Here is a 20,897-nt window from a genome sequence, read left to right as displayed (position 1 = left end):
GCTGGAGGGGAAGTAGGAGGGGGAATAGACTAAATGGGTGATGGGGATTAAGGAGGGCACTTGTTTTTGTTTTTAAGATTTTACTTATTATTTAAGAGAGAGAGAGAGCATGAGAGAAGGGGAGGGTGGGAGGAAGAAGCAAACTCCCTGCAGAGCAGGGAGCCCGATGCGGGACTAGATCTTCGGACTCCAAGATTATGACCTGAGCCAAAGGTAGTTTGCCAAAGGGCACTTGTGAAGAGCACTGAGTGCTATATGTAAATGATGAATCACTGAATTCTACTCTTGAAACTAGTATTACACTGTACATTAACTAGAATGTAAATAAAAACTTGAAACAAAAAAACTCTTTGAAACTAAATACATATACTGCTTCATGCAACACAATTGTCACCTTTTAGTTGTTGTAATGAATACATTTTAAAGATTTTCTAAGATATTAAAAGTTTCAAAAGAGGATGCAAAAACTAAGTAGCCATTTAAACATATATCAAAAAAGTAGGGAAAATTCTCAGGACTTTTATAAAGGTATGTCATGGGTTTCTTATCCGCTGAATATTTTAAATGAGAATTCTTTATTACTTATACTATGCAATGCAATTTTTGCCTTATATAATTTTTAACATAATGCAAGTCTAAGTCTAATAATAAAATTACATTTCTTCAAAACTATCCCATCTTACATACCAGGTAACACCAGCCCCAAGTCAAAACCCTGGGAACATCTTTAACTCTTCTCTCCTCTTTAATGACTTACCAGATACCACCACAACAAATTTAGTTCAGGCTCACAACATCCCACATTAGGACAATGCTGAAATTGACTCCTAACTGGCCTGATAACCTTTTCTTTTCTCCTTAGTCTCTATCTATCCGACCATCACTGCAAGATAAATCTTTATTAAATATGGACTTTGAAATGTATTTCTTGTTACTTGAAGATTTTTAATGAGTTCATAGTGGCTGAAAGATCAATAAATCCAAGTCTTCATCCTGCAATTCAAATTTCTTCCCTGAAACTTCTATATCTCATTCTATGTCCAGAGAGCATATAACCACTAAAATGAATATTAATAATCATAGAAATGATTGTCTGTGTTAAATGAAATAACACATGACTACACAACATCTAAAACATACCCACTCTCATAAACAACCCCTCCTCCACCTGGATGCCATGTTGACAGTGTTTGTCTAACCATGTTATGAATGCCCAATTATTTATCTTTTAATTTCCATTCTGGCACAGACTCTTCCATAAGCAACAGACACGTATTTGGATCATGTTCAACTGGCAAATAACTATCAATGTCTAAAAGCTTGCTCTCATTTCCTGTACTTATTTTGTTGCATACAGCAACAAACATTTCACTATGACCAGTTCGTGGACCAGCACGACCAGTCCACAGTCCAGAAACTTAAAACCAAACTCACTATCCTTCCACTCCCATTTGTGCTTCATACCATCACTACTTTTATAAGACACATTACTGTCTAATCATACAAAGTCCTCAAATGGCTTCTCCAACTCACTACTTTTAGTGAGCAAAAAAATGTACAGATAGGAATGCCTGGGTGGCTCAGAAGCCTCTGCCTTCAGCTCAGGTCATGATCTCAGGGTCCTAGGATCAAGCCCCACATCAGGCTCTCTGCCCAGCGGAGAGCCTGCTTCTCCCTCTCTCTCTGCCTGCCTCTCTGCCTACTTGTGATCTGTCAAATAAATAAATAAAATCTTTATTTTTAAAAAAAGTGTACAGATAGTTCCTAAAAGATACTCAAATGGCCAAAAATACATTAAAAGTATTCTAACATTATTAGCCATCACAAGGTACCTCCCATCAGAATGGCTAAAATTAAAAAGATAGACAACACCAAATGTTGATGAGGTTATGGAACAACGTGTACACTGCTAGGGGAAATGTAAGATGGTACAACTACTTTGGAAAAAGGTTTGGATGTCTATTATAAAACCGACCACATTCCTACCCTATGAAGCTGCAATTCCACTTGTAGGTCCTTACCTAAGAGAAATGAACACACCACTTTACAAAAAGACTTACAGAAGATCTCCACAGCAGCTTTAGTCAGAAAAGGCAAAAGCAGTAAAGAGTCCAGCTAACCATCATTAAGAGAAGGGATAAACTGTGGTATGTTCATACACCGGAGTATTATTCAGCAATAAAAAGGAATAATATGGGTGAATCTCACAAACACACTGAGTGAAGAAAGCCTTACACACACAAAAATGCATACAGTACAATAATAGCACAGGAAGTTCTAAAACAGGCAACACGAATCAATAGTGGGGAGAAGAGGGGCACTTGGGTGGCTCAGTGGGTTAAAGCCTCTGCCTTCGGCTCAGGTCATGATCCCAGGGTTCTGGGATCGAGCCCTACATCCAGCTCTCTGCTCAGCAGGGAGCCTGCTTCCCTTCCCCTCTCTCTCTCTGCCTGCCTCTTTGCCTACTTGTGATCTCTGTCAAATAAATAAATAAAATCTTAAAAAAAAAAAAAACGGTGGGGGTAAGACATGAGAACAGTGGTTGCCTCTGCATAGGATAGAAAAAAATTTAATTGGGAATAGGTGATGAGGGAAATTTCTTCAGTGATAAGCACGTTCTACATCTTGACAAAGATTTGGGTTACTTAGGTGTATATACTTGTCAAAGCTTAGGAAATGGACATAATACAGATGTGGTAGGGAAAAGGGCCACACGTACCCCAATGTTCATAGTGGCAATGTCCACAATAGCCAAATTATGGAAGGAGCCGAGATGCCCTTCAACAGATGAATGGATAAAGAAGATATGGTCCATATATACAATAGAATATTACTCAGCCATCAGAAAGGACGAATACCCAACTTTTGCATCAACATGGATGGGACTGGAGAAGATTATGCTGAGTGAAATAAGTCAAGTAGAGAAAGTCAATTATCATACGGTTTCACTTACTTGTGGAGCATAAGGAATAGAGCAGAGGACATTAGAAGGAAAGAAAAAGTGAACTGCGGCAAACCGGAGGGGGTGATGAACCATAAAAGACTGTGGACTCTGAGAATCAGAGGCTTTTAGGGGGGAAGAGGGTGGGGGTATTGGTAAGTGTTGTGGTGCGTATTAAGGAGGGGATGTACTGCATGGAGCACTGGGTCCTGTACAAAAGCAATGCATCTTGGAAACTGCATCCAAAACTTTTATGGTGACTAACATAACACAATAAAAAAAAATTTTTTAAAGGAAGTAGACATATTAAGATTTCAGTATCTAACTGTATATATACTTTAACAAAAATTAATCAAATACTGAATTCTAATTAATGCATGCAAAAGTGGCTGGAGTAAAGTCTACTGATGTTTGCGATTTACTTCAAAATGTGTTGAATGAGGGGCGTCTGGGTGGCTCAGATGGTTAAGCAACTGCCTTCAGCTCAGGTCATGATCCTGGGGTCCCAGGATCAAGTCCTGCATCGGGCTCCCTGCTCAGTGGGGAGTCTGCTTCTCCTGCTACCTGCTTCCTTCTCATGCTCTCTCTCTCTCTCAATAAATAAGTGAAACCTTTTAAAAAATTCATGTTAAATAAATGTTAAAATGTGTTGAAAGAGATGGATGTGAAATAAAGGAAGTACCATAAAATTTAACGCTTTGATCTAGGTGGTGAATATACTTGTTTTCACTGTAAAATTGTTTCAACTTTGCTCTGCATTTACAATTTTTGAAATTCATGGTTGACCAAGCTCTAGCTCACCACCACCTCTCAGACATCCTCCCCCAGCATTCGTCACCTTGCCTGCACACCTCCAGCTGAATGGCCTCCTTGCTGTTCTTGAATATAGAGGAAACATAATCTTCACACGGAGTACTGGCTTTTAATGTTCTTCCATCAAATACCCAGAAGGATCACTCCTTCACACTTGTGCTCAAAAGATCTTTGAGAGAGGCCTTCCCTTCCCAGACCACCCTGTATGATACAACAACCCACCGCAACATCCACCACCCCACCCTAACACTCATCACCAGCTAGCATGCTACATGCTTGCTTATTATCATCCTCCCCACCTACCTAGAATGGAAAATCCACAAGAAAAATGATTTTGTCCTGCTCATTGTTGTTTTCCCAGCACCTTGAACAGGGTCTGGCTTGTAAAAGGCAATCAATAAATCTTCACTGAGTGAATGAATTAATAAATAAATGGGGTAAATGTAAGTGGCATGGCTTTACAAGAATGCAATCTGGCAAATCTATCAAGAGCCTTGGTGTATCTACTTTTATCGATCTCTCCAAACTACATGATCATAAAAATATGTATCTCAATATTCTTAAAGAAGAAAAAAAAATTAAGAAATCTAAATCAATGTCCAACCATAAAGGAAAGAACATTTCCACCTCAGAGACACTGACTTTACTGTATGCTATTCTAAGCTTACCCTCACTAAATCTTAATTTCTAGGCCACTTCCTTATTATTATGATCTCTTATTCTTTTCTTCACATTACAACGTAAATTGCATATTATTTTTATTTAAATCCATCTTTCCTACTTGCTCCATTTGACCAAATACCATGTCTATTTTGCTCAAAATACATATTTTATCCCGGATCTGTGCTGAATAAATGAATGCCCATTTTTTTTCCTTTTTCTTTTTTTAAGCAGGCTCCATGACCAGCGTGGAGCCCAGCATAGGGCTTGAACTCACAACCCTGAGATCAAGACCTGAGATGAGATCAAGTGTTTGAGGCTTAACCAACTGGCCACCCAAAAGCCCCAATAATGAACACCTTTTAAGTCCTCATAGTTCATGGCACCAAGTTGGTCTATGTGTAACACTGGGAGAAAAAAATAAAATCAAGAATATAAGTAGGAGGGGCACCTGGGTGGCTCAGTGGGTTAAGCCTCTGTCTTCAGCTCAGGTCATGATCCCAGGGTCCTGGGATCGAGTCCCACATCGGGCTCTCTGCTCAGCAGGGAGCCTGCTTCCCTCTCTCTCTCTCTCTGCCTGTCTCTCTGTCTACTTGCGATCTCTGTCAAATAAATAAATAAAATCTTTAAAAAAAAAAAAGAATGTAAGTAGGACATATTAAGATGACTACAATAAAAACTGAGATAACAGCTCACAGAATTCAAGAAATTGTGAAGGAAGAGCACAGAACAGCTTATTTTTTCATATGAATCACACACAAAAAAAAAACTATTCGATTTTTTTTTTTAAAGATTTTATTTATTTATTTGACAGAGAGAGATCACAAGTAGGCAGAGAGGCAGGCAGAGAGAGAGGAGGAAGCAGGCTCCCTGCTGAGCAGAGAGCCCGATGCGGGACTCGATCCCAGGACCCTGAGATCATGACCTGAGCCGAAGGCAGCGGCTTAACCCACTGAGCCACCCAGGCGCCCCAAACTATTCGATTTTTAATCCACATACAATCTTGATTTTTTTTAAAGTTAAGGATTTTAAGCAAGAGAACCTATCATTTATATGACCAAAAAGAGGCAATGAGATTGTTAGGCATGAGTTGGAAAAGGGCCTGTTTATCCAGAACCTCAACAAATAATCACGCTTTCTTATGTGACATCAGCTGTGTTGAGAGAAGGGACCTGACAGCTTGGGAAAGCGGGGAAGGCTGGTGTTTCCCTCCAGCCACCCCATATACAGAGTGGTGGGAATTGGGCAGTACAGCAACTACTTCTGGGCAGTTCTGATCCTAAGCATACTCCACTTAACCATATATTGAGACACCATTTAGGCCTTGTTCAAATTTGTGCAATTCATAAACAATTTTTTTAAAGGTGTAACCAGGATCTGTTTACTTTCTTAATCTGAGACTCACAGCTTATATAAAATCAAGAGAAGGGAACCCTGTTTCACAAACTTGAAGCAAAAAAATCGGGCTATGGCTTGGACAGGGATTGACTTCCCGCCCACTCACACGTACTCAAAAGCAAGTATGATTTATGGTCTGCAAAGATTCCCTAAGAGCCAGGATTATTTCTGGGTTGACCAACATAAGCTCCCCACTATCTAGCACATGGTAACACTTAAATGATTACTGAATAATTGACGAGTGATAAACAAGTTTTGGAAGGGTTTAGTTAGTAATGGGTTACAGTCACAGTACTCTATAAAAGATGAAGAGCTGAAGGCACATCATAAGCTTGCATAATGAAAACTAAAACTGAACTGCCAAAGTACTCGCATGGCATATCTTTTGCTTATCACATTTGGGGAATAATGAAGTACAGCTCTAAGATCAGAGGCTTTGAACCTGAAGTCAGACAGAACTGGGTTTGAATTCCAATTCCAACTCTTACAAGCGTATGACGTTACCACCTGTGAAACAGGGTAACTTCTACCTCACAGTCTACGACAGATGAGATTCTGTGTCTGTAAAATGCTTTGAACACAGTAAGAGCACAACCAATGTAACAGAAGGAGCTCATTTTCCCAACCTCCTAATTCTTGAAACAGTCCACACAGGACTATAATACTACAGTAATAAACAACCAGCTACTGAATATTGCATGAAGAAAAGATTATTCGAGTCTCAAAATGCAATCTAGGCATAAGAATTACATTAAAGGGCGCCTGGGTGGCTCAGTGGGTTAAAGCCTCTGCCTTCGGCTCAGGTTATAATCCCAGGGTCCTGGGATCGAGCCCCGCATCGGGCTCTCTGCTCAGCAGGGAGCCTGCTTCCCCCTCTCTCTCTGCCTGCCTCTCTGCCTACTTGTGATCTCTATCAACTAACTAAATAAAAATCTTAAAAAAAAAAAATAATTACGTTAAAGAGGTAATTTAAATTACTCAGAAGACCTTTAAGTCACTCAGAGTTAGACACAAGTTAACTTTAAAACTATTAAAAGTGATACCTCTAATTATAACCGGAACAAGTGGGTAGCCTGAGTACTACCAAAGGAATGTACTCAGTCCAGTCAACACCCCTAATCACACAGGCTCAACCTTCTTGTTAAAGCTCTAGCTTCCCCTCCACCTTCAAGTCTGTCAACAGTGTAATGGATCACAATATTGTATCTATTAATAAGAAAAAGTTACATTTACAAAATCTCTTCCCCTGATCACAACCTAGAAGTTTTTCTCTTGTTAGGAAAAAAAACCAAACCACTATCTAATTTTAAGTCCTCTGTCTATGCCTTCATTGTGATGCTTAAATTACAAACAGCATTGCAGGGCCATGAAAAGTGTCAACTACACATCCCAAAAGGCAAAAGAAAGAGGACACTCATTTCACGACACACCAGCATACTATCTCTGCAAAATAAAGCCTATCTTTAAAAATAAGAAATATAAAACCCCTAATCCTAAATAACTAATAGTATCATACATAATTACATGATTAGATGGAAGACCAAAGTTTATCAGCAGTGACTTATCGAGGACTAAATAACTTTTTACTTAAATTATTAAAGAATTATGAAGTCCAATGTGATCATTATTTAATAATCTTTATGCCACTGAAGCCAAATTCTATACTCAAGAACATCCTGAATTCCTTTAAATTTAACATAATATACTATGTTTTCCTATATACCTTTTAAGAAAGAATGATATTACCCAACAGAAGAGGTGGGAAAAACTCTAGCTGAAACACACACATACACAAGGGGGTTTGAAAAATTTGGTGAGTGAATTTATTAAAGGTACAAATAGCCCTGAGCCTCCAACTGCAAAAGAACCACAGAACAGAAGTCCACCGCCCACCCCGCCCCCACCCCCATCCACTGGAGAGATCTGATATTTCGGCCAGGCCAGAATGTAAGTACAAGCCAAAGTATGCAATCTGTACTACGGTTCACTCAGCTGTGATCCTACCAAGCCTCCGTCTCTTTTAGGACATTTTATTTTTGGTCATCCCAAAGAGGAACATGTAGGATTTAAGAGGCAAACTGGGACCAACATTAGGCAATTTTAAACACTTATCATAATTGAAATTTATCTTTCATAGATACACAGACATAAAATAACCTTTGTTCAAATTCCTGTACTACATCATTATGTCTGATCACAGGAAAAAAGAGACACTCAAGCTTTTTCAATATAGGGAACAAATTATATAAATCAAGGAAAATCCAAATAATGGAATTATATGCAGCTTTTAAAATTCAGTGAAGAAGCTCTATGAATACTGACATTATGAGTACAATACAGCAACGTACAGACTAAGTTGTATAATGTGCTCCCATCTGTTAGGGAGGGCAGGGAGGCAGAAACAAATTTATTTATGTTTTTATTTACATAAAACATAGCTACAAGGATACATAGCAAATAAGAAACCCAGGGTGCCTCAAGAGGAAATGGGAGACAAGGATGAGAGGGAGTTTTTGTTGTTTGTTTGTTTAAGATTTTATTTATTTATTTGACAGAAAGATCACAAGCAGGCAGAGAGGCAGGCAGAGAGACAGAGCAGAGAGCCCGATGCGGGACTCGATTCCAGGACCCTGGGATCATAACCTGAGCTGAAGGCAGAGGCTTTAACCCACTGAGCCACCCAGGCGCCCCAGGAGGGAGTTTTTTAACCTTTCATAACCTCGAGAATTTTGTACCACATGACTGTTTTAACTGATTCAAAACACTGATTTTTAATGACTGCTAATTTTAAAAAACAAAAGAAAAAGCCTTCTATAAGCTTGTTCACTCTTTTGGAAAAAGGGAGGGAAATAATAATAATACCTACTCAACAGAGTTACTAGGATGAAAAAATAAGATCTTGCATGTAAGGTGATTCCCACAATTCCTGGCCCAACATCACAAATCATTTACAACTCCTCTGTCCCCTCACTTATCCCTTGTTCTTTGTGCCCTGTTACACAGACAGCAGCCTCTCAACAACTGCTAATGAAGTAAATGGATGAGACCTTACAGAAACTATGGTCAGGGTTCACAGCAGTGAGCATGCTGCCCAGTATTATATCTTAGGGATTCGACCTTCTCCAGACTTACCGGAATGCTCCAGACCTGCATTCCATCACTGTAGCCGATCATAATCAGCAGAGGTGGCTCATTCCCAGTGCTGTGTATTTCATGAAATTCCAGATTTCTTGATGTATCTGCATGAGAATTAAGCCACAAAGAAGCAAATCAAAAAGAAAACAGCTACACTTCTTTAATATTATTAGTCTAATAATTGTTTATATTGTTTTTCAGTAAAAATTAAGTACTTGGAAGACATCCTTTATAAGAAAGTGAACAGGAAGCTGAAATTACAAAACCAGTAGTTGGGGGTTTTTTTAACAGTACCTATAATTATTTGCACAAGTAAGATTTTTTTTTTTTTTTAATTCTCACTAGAGGGGCACCAGGGTGGCTCAATTGGTTGGACGTCTGCTTTTGGCTCAGGTTATGATCTCTAGGTCCTGGAATCCACCCCCATGTTGGGCTCCCAGCTCAGTGGGGAGTCGGCTTCTCTCTCTCCCTCATGCTCTCCCTCTCCCCCTGCTTGTGCTCTCTGTCTCTTTCTCTCTCTCTTTCAAATGAATAAATAAAATCTTTTTAAAAGAAAAAAAAAAGAGACTCCTTTAAAAAAAAATTCTCACTAGAGAACTTGGGAATATTAATACCAGGAACAAAACCAGAACCTATAAATGATACATGAAAAAAAAAAATTTACAAAAATTAATTAAATATAAATATGAAGTATAACCTACTAGATTTTCTAATATTTATATACTTAACAGTGGAAGACAAGTTATGTTCCTTCATATTTAAGAATTTAATTCTGGGGGCGCCTGGGTGGCTCAGTGGGCTAAAGCCTCTGCCTTCGGCTCAGGTCATGATCTCAGGGTCCTGGGATCGAGCCCCGCATTGAGCTCTCTGCTCAGCAGGGAGCTTGCTTCCTCCTCTCTCTGCCTGCCTCTCTGCCTACTTGTGATCTCTCTCTGCCAAATAAATAAATAAAATATTTAAAAAAAAAAGAATTTAATTCTGATATACCTGAACACCCGGCATATGGTCCACTACAAGAGAATTATAGATGCTTGTCTAATCACTTCTAATTCACATCAGTGAATATTAAGCATCTGTTACATAGTCAGTATTATGAAAGATATCCTTCCTGAACAAAATTAATGCACCTCACAAAACACGAATTCAAGCATTCTAGTCTCAAATCATGACCTTATCCTCTAGCAAGTTTTCTCAACCACTTCCATTACAAATCCATTCTCTGACTTCATTAGGCCTTCTGGTCCACCAACAACCCTGCCTTCTCCCTATTTTTCAGACCACCTTATGTTGACTCTCCTTCCACCTTACGGTCTTTGATCAATCATCTCAGTAACTTCTGCCAATAGTCTACAGTCTGATCTCTCTTTATGGGCTCTCTGCATGGCACCCATCTTGCAAAATATCAATCCCAGACGAACCCAAGTACCTGCTATCTTCGTACATTCTACGGCAATCAAGTATGCTACAGGAATATCACACAATTAGACAGAATTTGGTACCACTAAAATAAATTTATCTCTACAAACCTCACTGGACCCTCAAAACAGCACAGCACATTTATTCTTTTTTCTAGAACTTCACCTATAATTTCTTCTATGACTTTCTTAAGCTTTCTCCAAGCTCTGACTCCACCCAGTCTCTCCTTACTGAGCAGATAGTCTGTCACAGATGGCACAGAGAAACCAGAAATATGTTGCTGAAGACCCAAGTGCATTGGTACCACTCTGTTCTCATTCCATCCCATTACAAATAGTTGTCTTTCCTTCTCTCTAGACTAAATTTCTGCATCTGCGCTTTGGATCTCATCCTCCCCAACCTTCTCAGGAGCCTTTTTCTAATCATTTCTTTCCTGTATCTTCAATACTTTCCATGCTACTAGATATTTTCAATGAGCACTTGAATATGCTGAAGTGTCTCCTAACTTTTAAAAAATTTCAAGTAAATCAGTGCCAGGGAAATTTAGATATAAGTAACAAAAGTAAAATTACATGAGTGGATAATGTAGAAGGACACTTTCATCATCATGGTACAGGGAAAGACTTCTTAATAGAACACCAAAAAATTCTTTGCATAAAAGATTGGCAAATTCTACCACATTATCTCTTACATTAAAATGGAGAAGTCCTGCTAATCATCAGCCACCCTTACCAGAAAAGTGAAAAGGCAAGCCACAGCAGGGGAGAAGAGACTTAGAACAAGTATAACCCCACAAGGACTCATCTTGTACATGTAACAGTTAAAAATCAGTATGAAAAAGATAAGTCATTAGAAAAACAGGCTGGAGACATGAAAAAACACTTCAAAAAGAAGACATTCAAATAAATCCACCATCAATAAGCATGAAAAGTGGCTCAAACTCATTTGTAATTAAGGAAGTGCTGACTAAAACCACAATGACAAAACCAAGTGTTGGCGGGATGTAGAATAAAGTACTGCTTATTTTCTGCTAAGGAATGTAAATCAGTACAACCAGTTGGGAAAACAGTTTGACAACATATGCCCACATTGAAGATACAATGCCCTTTGACCAAGTAGCTCCAATCTAGGTATTTACTCATTAGAAAAAAGAGCAAATATACGCCAAGAGACAAGCACAAAAATATTCACAGCAGCATTATTTGTGGGTTTTTTTTAAGATTTTATTTTTTTAAGTATTCCCTATACCCAACGTGGGGCTCAAACTCAAAACCCCAAGATCAAGAGTCACCAGCCAGGCTCCGTTAGCAGCGTTACTTGATAAGAGCCAAAAGTTGGAATCAATCCAAATGTCCATCAAAAGGAAAGTAGACAAGCACAGCAGTATACTGAAACAATGGAACACTATTAACCACAGAAAAAAATGAACCACTGTCATACATAACAGGCATGGACCTCACAGACAAAATGAGTAAGAGAAACCAGACACAAGAAAACGAGATAGCAAATAATTTCAAATGCAAAACCATGAAGCAATTAGGTAACAATATTCTATCTCTTACCCTAGGTGATGGTTACACAGGTGCTGGATTTGTAAAACTTCATTCACTGATCTACCCTTTTGTATTATTTACCATGATATATTTGCACAATAAATAAGGCTTCAAAAAAATCATAAATTGAAACAATAAAACCCTCTCCCTTTACTTGACTTCATTACTGTCCTCTCCTTCTAGAAGATGAACTCCTTGATTAAGTTGTAATTATCATCTATACTTCATCTCTCATTCATCCCAAATCCATTTCAAAATGGTTTCTGCCCCCCAACACTCCTCCCAAGTAACTTCTGCTGTGGTCACCAGTAATCTCAAAGTTGTTGAATGCAATGTATGTTTTTCAAGTCCATCTTGTTAGACTATTTAGCAGCTATAACCAACGCTCACCATCTTCTCCTTAAAATATTCTCCTTTGGTTTTCCAGGCATAATCTTCTCCTAGTTTTCCTCCTATCACTCTAATCAATCATTCTATAACCACTCCTTCCCCTGACTCATTCCTTTCCACCTACTCTTTACTGGGGTTGTTCAAAGCTAACTAACTCCTAAACACTGTTCATGCAGTATAACCTCCAAAGTGGTCTCATTCCATCTACTGCTTCTCTTAGTATCTGCGTGACTTGCTCAAAATGGGTTTTTGGATGTCTCAGTAGAAGATCAAATTCCACTCAAAAATCATGATTTCTGGGACACCTGGGTGGATCAGTGGGTTGGGCCTCTGCCTTCGGCTCAGGTCATGATCTCAGGGTCCTGGGATTGAGTCCCACATCAGGCTCTCTGCTCCACAGGGAGCCCGCTTCCTCCTCTCTCTTTCTCTCTGCCTGCCTCTCTGCCTATTTGTGATCTCTGTCAAATAAATAAATAAAATCTTAAAAAAAAAATCATGATTTCCTCCACAAACCTCATCTTCCTCCAGGGTTCTCTATTTTGGTAAATAGCATGACTATCCAGCCAGTTGGCAAAGTCAGGAATCACCTTCTTCCTTTACTCTAACAATAAATCTATCATCAATCTATCACCTGTGTCTTCCTAAACAGCTCTTCACTTACACTACCACTACCCTGTCCATTAAAACGTAAACTCCAAAAGCATAAAATGGCTTCCTACATCCATTGTTACCCACAAACTCCATACAAAAGAGTACTTTTTTACAAAATATAAATAATGACATATCTCCTCACCTCCATCCTCTATATTAGTGACTTCCTGTTGCCCAAATATAAAGATCAAAATGCTCAACATAGCTTCTAATCAGTAATTTTTAATACTGATTTTCATTGACAGGAATTCACTGGTACAAAGTTAACAGCATATGATTCTATCTCCACGAAAATTCAGAATTATAAACTTATTTTCCAAAGGTGAATTCTCTTTATACCTAACATTTACATGGTCTTTTATAGTTTTCAATGTGCTGTGATATACAGATCAGCTAATCTGACAACAATCCTGCTTTATATGCAGAGCAGGAACCAATTTCATTTTATCATTGATGAGAAAAAGTTAGGTAAAATGTACTCAAAGCTGAAAAGAAATCTCAGGATTCTTGACACTCAATCCAGTCATCTTTCTACTACAGCTACCATCTTGATCACAGGTTGTTACTTTTAGAAGGGCTCAAATGTCACATACAAAACCCTGAGGTCATTATATGAACAAAATATCCTTTTTCGTATTTTAGATTCTGCCCAATAACTTGTACTATTTTTCATTCTCTAGATGGTGGTACAGCAGACTTTTATCACTCTGGAATGGAACTCCTAATTTTGTAAAAATTGAGGTTATTCTTCAAAACTGTTACAGCTTTAAGTAATCCTTATTCTTTGACTTTTCTTTATATCCTCTATTATACCATCATTGGTTATTCTAACCATAACTGTTCTTTATCTTTTTTCCTGGTTTCTTTATCCTTATTTGCCCCCCAAAATACAGACTTTACAGTCTTTCCTATAGAGACATGTAGCATTCTTCTGTGGTTTTAGTCAACTACAACATTCTCCTTTCATTCACCCATCCTCCGAAACCCTGACCACTCATATACTCTCTCTCCTTAGAAAAATGTTTGCAACTGGGGAACAGAGGCCCACTGGGTGTTCTGCTCATCTAAAAAATCAAGGTATAAAGTGAAATTAGATCTTTCTCCCAAACCAGCTGCTTCTGTATTCCATGTGTGTATTAATAGCAGCAGTGTACTGCCAATACTCAGTGTAAAAACTGGGAAGTCATTTTTAGTAGATGCTAATAGGTGAATGAGGATTAAGGCAGGAAAGAACGTTCAACCAGAAGGCCCCCTGTACAAAGATCCTGAGGCATGAAAAGTTCTGTGCCATTAATAACCTGAAAGCCAAGCAGGGCTGAAGCACAGCTTTTGAGGGAACATAGTTAGATGGGAAAAGGAGTAAGAAACTGAACCATTTGTGAGACATATAAGTGAAATGTCTAAGGGGTAGCTTACATGTGGAGCACCCCAGAGCTGCTTGCAGTTGCTATTGCCTTTGTATGCCCCACACACTTCTTACTCTATGCCACCCCCTTTTCTGGTAACTGATATTACTCCCCACTTAGCACAGGAACAGGCACATAACCAGCTGAGCCAATTCTAGTATTACATCCTTGGCCACTGGAACTATTCCAGTAACTGGAAGGTAATCTTTCTGGACACCCAATGAGTACATTTTCCTCTTTGATCATATAGTACAATCATAAATGTATAATCAGGGATCTTTAATCAATCATGGCTCCAACCTCATTAGAGAAGTCAAAGAAGAGAAGTAAGCATTCAGAAAGAAGTAGTGACAAGAAGTGAATGACTAGAAGTTTCAGGCCACTGTCCTCTCCAGCTATATGATGTGAGCAGGTTTAAAAAAAAAAAAAAAAAAACAATTCCTTGGGGCGCCTGGATGGCTCAGTGGGTTAAAGCCTCTGCCTTCAGCTCAGATCATGTTCTCAGAGTCCTGGGATCGAGCCCGCATCAGGCTCTCTGCTCAGTGGGGAGCCTGTTCCCTCTGTCTCTCTCTGCCTGTCTCTCTGCCTACTTGTGATCTCTATCAAATAAATAATTAAAATCTTTAAAAAAAAAATTCCTATATGTAAACAGTATGGAATTTCCTCAAAAATAAAGACAGAATTAACACATGAGGGGCACCTGGGTGGCTCAGTGGGCTAAAGCCTCTGCCTTCAGCTCAGGTCATGATCCCAGGATCCTGGGATCGAGCCCCTCATCAGGCTCTCTGCTCAGCAGGGAGCCTGCTTCACCCTCTCTCTGCCTGCCTCTCTGCCTACTTGTGAGCTCTGTCTCTCAAATAAATAAAATCTTAAAAAAAAAAAAAAAGAATTAACACACGAGACAACAATTCCACTTATGGATATATTCTCGGAAAGAATCAAAAACAGAAACTCAAAGAGATATTTATACAATAATATTAATAGAAGCATTATTCACAAAGCCAAAAGGTGGAAGCAACCCAAATGACAATCAATGAAGAAATAAATAAAATGTGATATACACATACAATGGAATATTATATAGGCTTGAAAGGAAAATTCCAACCCATGCTACATATGGATGAACCCTGACATGCTAAGTGAAATAAGCCAGTCACATAAAGACAATTGCTATACGATACCACTTATGAAGTACCTTGAGTAATCAAATTCATAGAGCCAGAAAGTAGAATGGTGGGTACCAAGGGTCAGTGGGAAGGAGAGAATGTGGAACTACTGTATAATGGCTACAGAGTTTCAGTTTTACAAGATGAAAAGTTCCAGACATTATCTGCATAGCAATGTGAATGTACTTAACACTACCTAACTATACACTTAAAAATGGGTAAAAAGGTGAATTTTATGTTATATGTATTTTACCACAATAAAAATTATTTTTATTTTTTTAAACCAACTTGCAACTAAAAAAAAAAAGTCTGTTGAATATAAAAATAGATACCTTAGTGAGTACTACACTATAGCATAGTATATATAATATACAATATAACATATGTAACATAGTACTATACTAGTACTTTTATATTAGAATTGATTATATATATAGAATTGATTGAGTCAGGATGGGCCAGCGGTGAGGGGGTGGTAGGAATTTTCCCTCACAGTCTAGAAGGTTGGCAGTTCTTGTTTTAAGGTAGCAAACCAGCTAGTTAACATGATGTGTTCTGGGACTCAAAACTATATGCTCACCTTTAAGGAATCTGACAGAAACATCAGGGTATTAAGCTGCTTTGGCTACTCCTTATATCTTTTTCAGTATGGAGCCTCAAGAGAAACAAGTTTAGGTATAAGTCAGACTGCCTGGAAGCAGAAAGAGAACAGTGACAATGACATGAAGGAACTACATGAGTTCCACTCACGAATGAGTTCCAAAAACAGGACTCTCCACCTATCACCAAACCAAAGTCAGTACAATGATTAAGAATGGAGATACCTGGGCACCTGAGTGGCTCAGTGGGTTAAGCTGCTGCCTTCGGCTCAGGTCATGATCTCAGGGTCCTGGGATGGAGTCCCGAATTGGGCTCTTTGCTCCACAGGGAGCCTGCTTCCCTCTCTCTCTGCCTGCCTCTCTGTCTACTTGTGATCTCTCTCTGTCAAATAAATAAATAAAATCTTAAAAAAAAAAAAAAAGAATGGAGATACCTAAGAGAGCCCAGGATTGGAGAAGTCCAAGAAGACAGTTCCCTTAGAATTATCTTCTGTTAGCCATTGCCTAGTCAACCCCCAACCACGATAAGCCATAATCAAATGGGTTGCAGCCTGGAGGCAAGGGGCCAGCTGTTATCACTCTATCATTCCAAGCAAAAAAAGCAGAGTTCCCAGGTCTGTTGGAAAGAATAGAAAGCAATCACCAGAGCAGAGTTTTCAATTCAAACACTGCAACTTTTAAATTAACTAATAGCTAACAGAGTTTCATTAAAAATATAAAAGAACTTAAATCTACAGACAGCTAATAAACTTCTAAGATTGTTCTGCCAGAAAAAGTCCAGGTCCAGCAAAGAGAAGCCTAAATACCTAATACCATCTCCAGGTACCCACAGCTGCTCTCTGAAGAATTCTGTAAGCTGCTAAATTAGCCTGGCTGGGACCAGAAGAATCCCCTCGGCTAGCTCCCCTAGGGTATCATGAAAGACAAAAGGCAGTGAAGAAGGAATTGCACCCGGGGTGTACCAGGCACCAGGGAAGGGCAGACTGGCTGATCAAGAAAGTCCAATGCAAGGGAAAACTTAGCCGTTGTTGGCCTTCTTCAATGAGATGCTAGAATTGGAGCCAATCAACCCTACTTTCCTGCTTTTCCACAGTCAAATTTTCTTTCAACTGTAAACACCTCAGGTTTGCTGCAAAAAGAACCTTAAAAAAAAAATGCTTGAAGAAAGAAGACAAATAGGGATGTCTGGGTGGTGCAGTTGGTTAAGCGTTTCATTATTGGTTTCAGCTCAGGTCATGATCTCAGGGTCATGAGATCAAGCCCTGCGTCAGTCTCTGAACTAAGCACAGAATCTGCTTGAGGTTCTCTCTCTCCCTCCCCTTTCCTCGCCCTGCTCATGCTCAATCAATATCTCTCTCTCACTCAGATGAAAGAAAGAAAGAAGGAAAAGAAAAAAGAAAAGGAAGAGGAAAGAAAAGAAGGGAGGAAAGGAGGGAGAGAAGTAGGGAGGAGAAGGGAAGGAAAGGAAAGGACACATATAGACAAATTCAAGAAATGCTATAAGAGACTACTATTGTCTTAAAACCTAACAAGTGTACACACATACTCCTAGGGTCAGAGATAATAAAAAGTATATCCATTAAAAACCTGGGCCAAAATTTCATACCATATCAATATGATACAGAAAAGAAAGACCAAAGGACATGTGAGTGTGCTAAAGTATTTGAGGAAAATTTATACATTTAAAAGCTTAATAAATCAACTGGGATATGGGATACTACATTTAAAACCACTACAGTGTGCCTGAGTGGCTCAGACATTAAGCGTCTGCTTTCGGCTCAGGTCATGATCCCAGGGTCCTGGAGTTGAGGCCCACATCGGGCTCCCTGCTCAGCAGGAAGCCTGCTTCTCCCTCTCCCACTCCCCATACTTGTGTTCCTTCTCTAGCAGCCTCTCTCCCTGTCAATTACATAAATAAAATCTTTGAGGAAATAAAATAAAACAAAACAACCACTAAAAGTTCAATAGCACACACAGACTAAAATAATTTTCAAGAAGGATCAATCTACATTTCCAGATGCATTTTACTCCAGTAAAGCAAAGGCTTTATGAAATATTATGCCAACAAGTCTTACTGTTAAAAAAACAATAACAACAACAAACAGAAAATCATGCTTAAGATTATTTTGAAGAAATTTTCTAAATGTTTTGTAGTATTAAAAAAATTTTCTTTTTTGCTGCTGATATGAACCTCTATGCCCTTAAAAATTATTTTTAACATTTTGCGTATGTTGTAAAACAAGCTTTTGTTACTATCTGTACTAGTATTTCCAAGACCATGACCATATTTACTTTGTTATTAAATCAAGAAAGCTCTTTAAGGGCACCTGGGTGGCTCAGTAGGTTAAGCCGCTGCCTTCGGCTCAGGTCATGATCTCAGGGTCCTGGGATTGAGTCCCGCATCAGGCTCTCTGCTCAGCGGGGAGCCTGCTTCCCTCTCTCTCTCTCTGCCTGCCTCTCCATCTACTTGTGATCTCTCTCTGTCAAATAAATAAATAAAATCTTTAAAAAAAAAAAAAAGAAAGAAAGAAAGCTCTTTAAGAGGGCACCGGGCTGGCTCAGTCAGTGGACCATACAACTCTTGATCTCAACTCTTGTGGATTTAAGCCCCAAATTGGATGTAGAATTACTTTACAATAAAATCTTAAAAAAAAAAAATTCTCTAATACTCTCTGACTGCACAAAGCAAAAAATATACTTCCAGAAAAGAAAAAAGAGTCTAAATTCAAGAGGAAAAGATGATAGAAAACAAAAGATGAATAGTTGCCTAGTTATTAATAAAGAGGGAAAAGGAGAGGAGGAGGACTCTACACTTGCCTCGTCCCTTGAATACCCAGGAAATCGATCCAAGGGCTGAGAGAACACTGTACAACTAGAGGGAGAAAAAAGGCCACGTCGTGGAAGGTGAGAGGTGCAGAAATGTCATTTGGGGGAGAAAAGAATCCTGGTGCTGCAGAGAGGAGGGAGAGAGAGAGAGACAGAGGGAGAGAGAGAAACAGAGAGAAAGAGAACAGAGCTCAGGACATTGCACAAGAAAACACTTCCCCACTGAGGCGAAACAGGAGGGGCTGATTATTTCGAGTTTTTACAAGCAGTGGAGCTCAAAGTCTTAAGTTTTAGTAGACTGCACCACCTCCAGGTGGAGCCTGGAGGGCACAAAGGTGCACGTGTGGAGAAAGAAGGCAGAAGCCCAGGAGCAGACAGCATGGTATGAGGATTCCCTGGGTCACACTGGAAGAAACAGTTCCCCTGCCTGGAGTGTATCTGGGAGAGGTGGCACCTCCTGTGGGGACAAAAGAGCCACTGAGTGCCACTGAGCTGCCAGTTCATTAGCATAGGAGGAGAAGAAACAGCTGCTGAGGGCAGCTCACCTGGACGCCAGCTCTCAGTTACATTTTGTCACAAACCCCAAGCCTAGGCACATTCGTGCTATTGTCCTTCTGGAACAAACCAGCACTACCCACCGTGTGGCAAGACCTTCACCCAAAGGAACAGCATGGGTCTGTGTAGCACCAGATCCCTAAACTTTGGAGTTTTGAAACCCAGCCAGTGGGCTTGAGCTAAAACACAGGAGCACTGCAGCACCAAGTGAGCAGATGGCTGGAACACAGACAGGATGAAGACAGGGATCGGACAGAAGCTGGGGACACAAGAGGGGAGATTGTTCACACGTCTGTGAGGGCTTCCTGAATAGTAGCATGTGCAAACTCCCCTCTCCAAGGACAAGAGAGTCAGCTGATGCCGTTTTTATCCCTGTCCCTCAGCAGGAATGGACTTCAATGAGGAGCGCGGCGCCCACAGCAGAGGCTTGAGTCACTTACACCAAACCCCGACCCCTGCGCTCTACAGGTGCTTCTTTACTAAGACAAGTGTGCCTGAGAATCAGAGCACCAGCAGGCCCCTCCCCCCAGAAGACCAGCTCAAACCCCCAAAACGCACCAAGTCTACTGACGATGGAGCACTACAAAGCTTCAGCTCTAGAGGAAATAGGATCTAGCCTCTTTTTTTTTTTTCCAATTTATTTATTTTCAGAAAAACAGTATTCATTATTTTTTCACCACACCCAGTGCTCCATGCAAGCCGTGCCCTCTATAATACCCACCACCTGGTACCCCAACCTCCCACCCCCCCGCCACTTCAAACCCCTCAGACTGTTTTTCAGAGTCCATAGTCTCTCATGGATCTAGCCTCTTTTAACAAGCAGACTGAAACGCACTTAGTTAAAACTCACCATACAGTGGACAAGATCCAAACATTCCCAACTGCAGGCAAAGAGAAATTCTACATTGGACTGACACGGAGGAAAGAGCAGCCAAATACAACAGCAGAGTAACCAGAAACAATTCCTGAAGCGCCAGGCCCTGGAGAGTATCAGACCTCTTAATATGAGTAGGAAACATAACAGGCTTTCCTAACACAAAGAAGAGAGAGCCCTAGACAAAATGCCAAGACAAAGAAATTCATTCCGAAAGAAAGAATAAGAGATCACAGCCAGGGATTTAATCAAAACAGATACAAGTAATATTTCTGAACCAGAATTTAAAACAGCAATCATAAGGATACTAGCTGGACTTGAGAAAAGCACAGAAGACACCAGGGAGTCCTTCACCACAGAGATAAAAGACCTAAAAACTAGATAGGCCAAAATAAAAAATGCTATAACCAAGATACAAAACTGACTGGATATAATGACCACAAGGATGGAAGAAGCAAAGGAACTCATAAGTGATACAGATTAAAAACAATTAAGCTGAATTAAGCTGAAAAGA

General features: G+C 39.6%; 1 protein-coding gene across 8 annotated transcripts in view; it reads right to left on the bottom strand.

The window, feature by feature from the left end:
- Positions 1–20,897, bottom strand: part of BCAS3 (BCAS3 microtubule associated cell migration factor) — a 588,867-nt gene that overhangs the window by 550,358 nt on the left and 17,612 nt on the right. For all 8 annotated transcript variants that reach the window (XM_044248512.1, XM_044248515.1, XM_044248514.1 and 5 more), the window contains exon 5: positions 8,945–9,051. In XM_044248512.1, the coding sequence (XP_044104447.1) occupies positions 8,945–9,051 (107 nt within the window). The remainder of the gene's footprint in view (positions 1–8,944; positions 9,052–20,897) is intronic.

The sequence above is a fragment of the Neovison vison genome, chromosome 5 (genome assembly GCF_020171115.1).
Source record: "Neovison vison isolate M4711 chromosome 5, ASM_NN_V1, whole genome shotgun sequence".
NCBI lineage: Eukaryota > Metazoa > Chordata > Mammalia > Carnivora > Mustelidae > Neogale > Neogale vison.
This window is presented reverse-complemented; position numbering and strand designations above follow the sequence as displayed.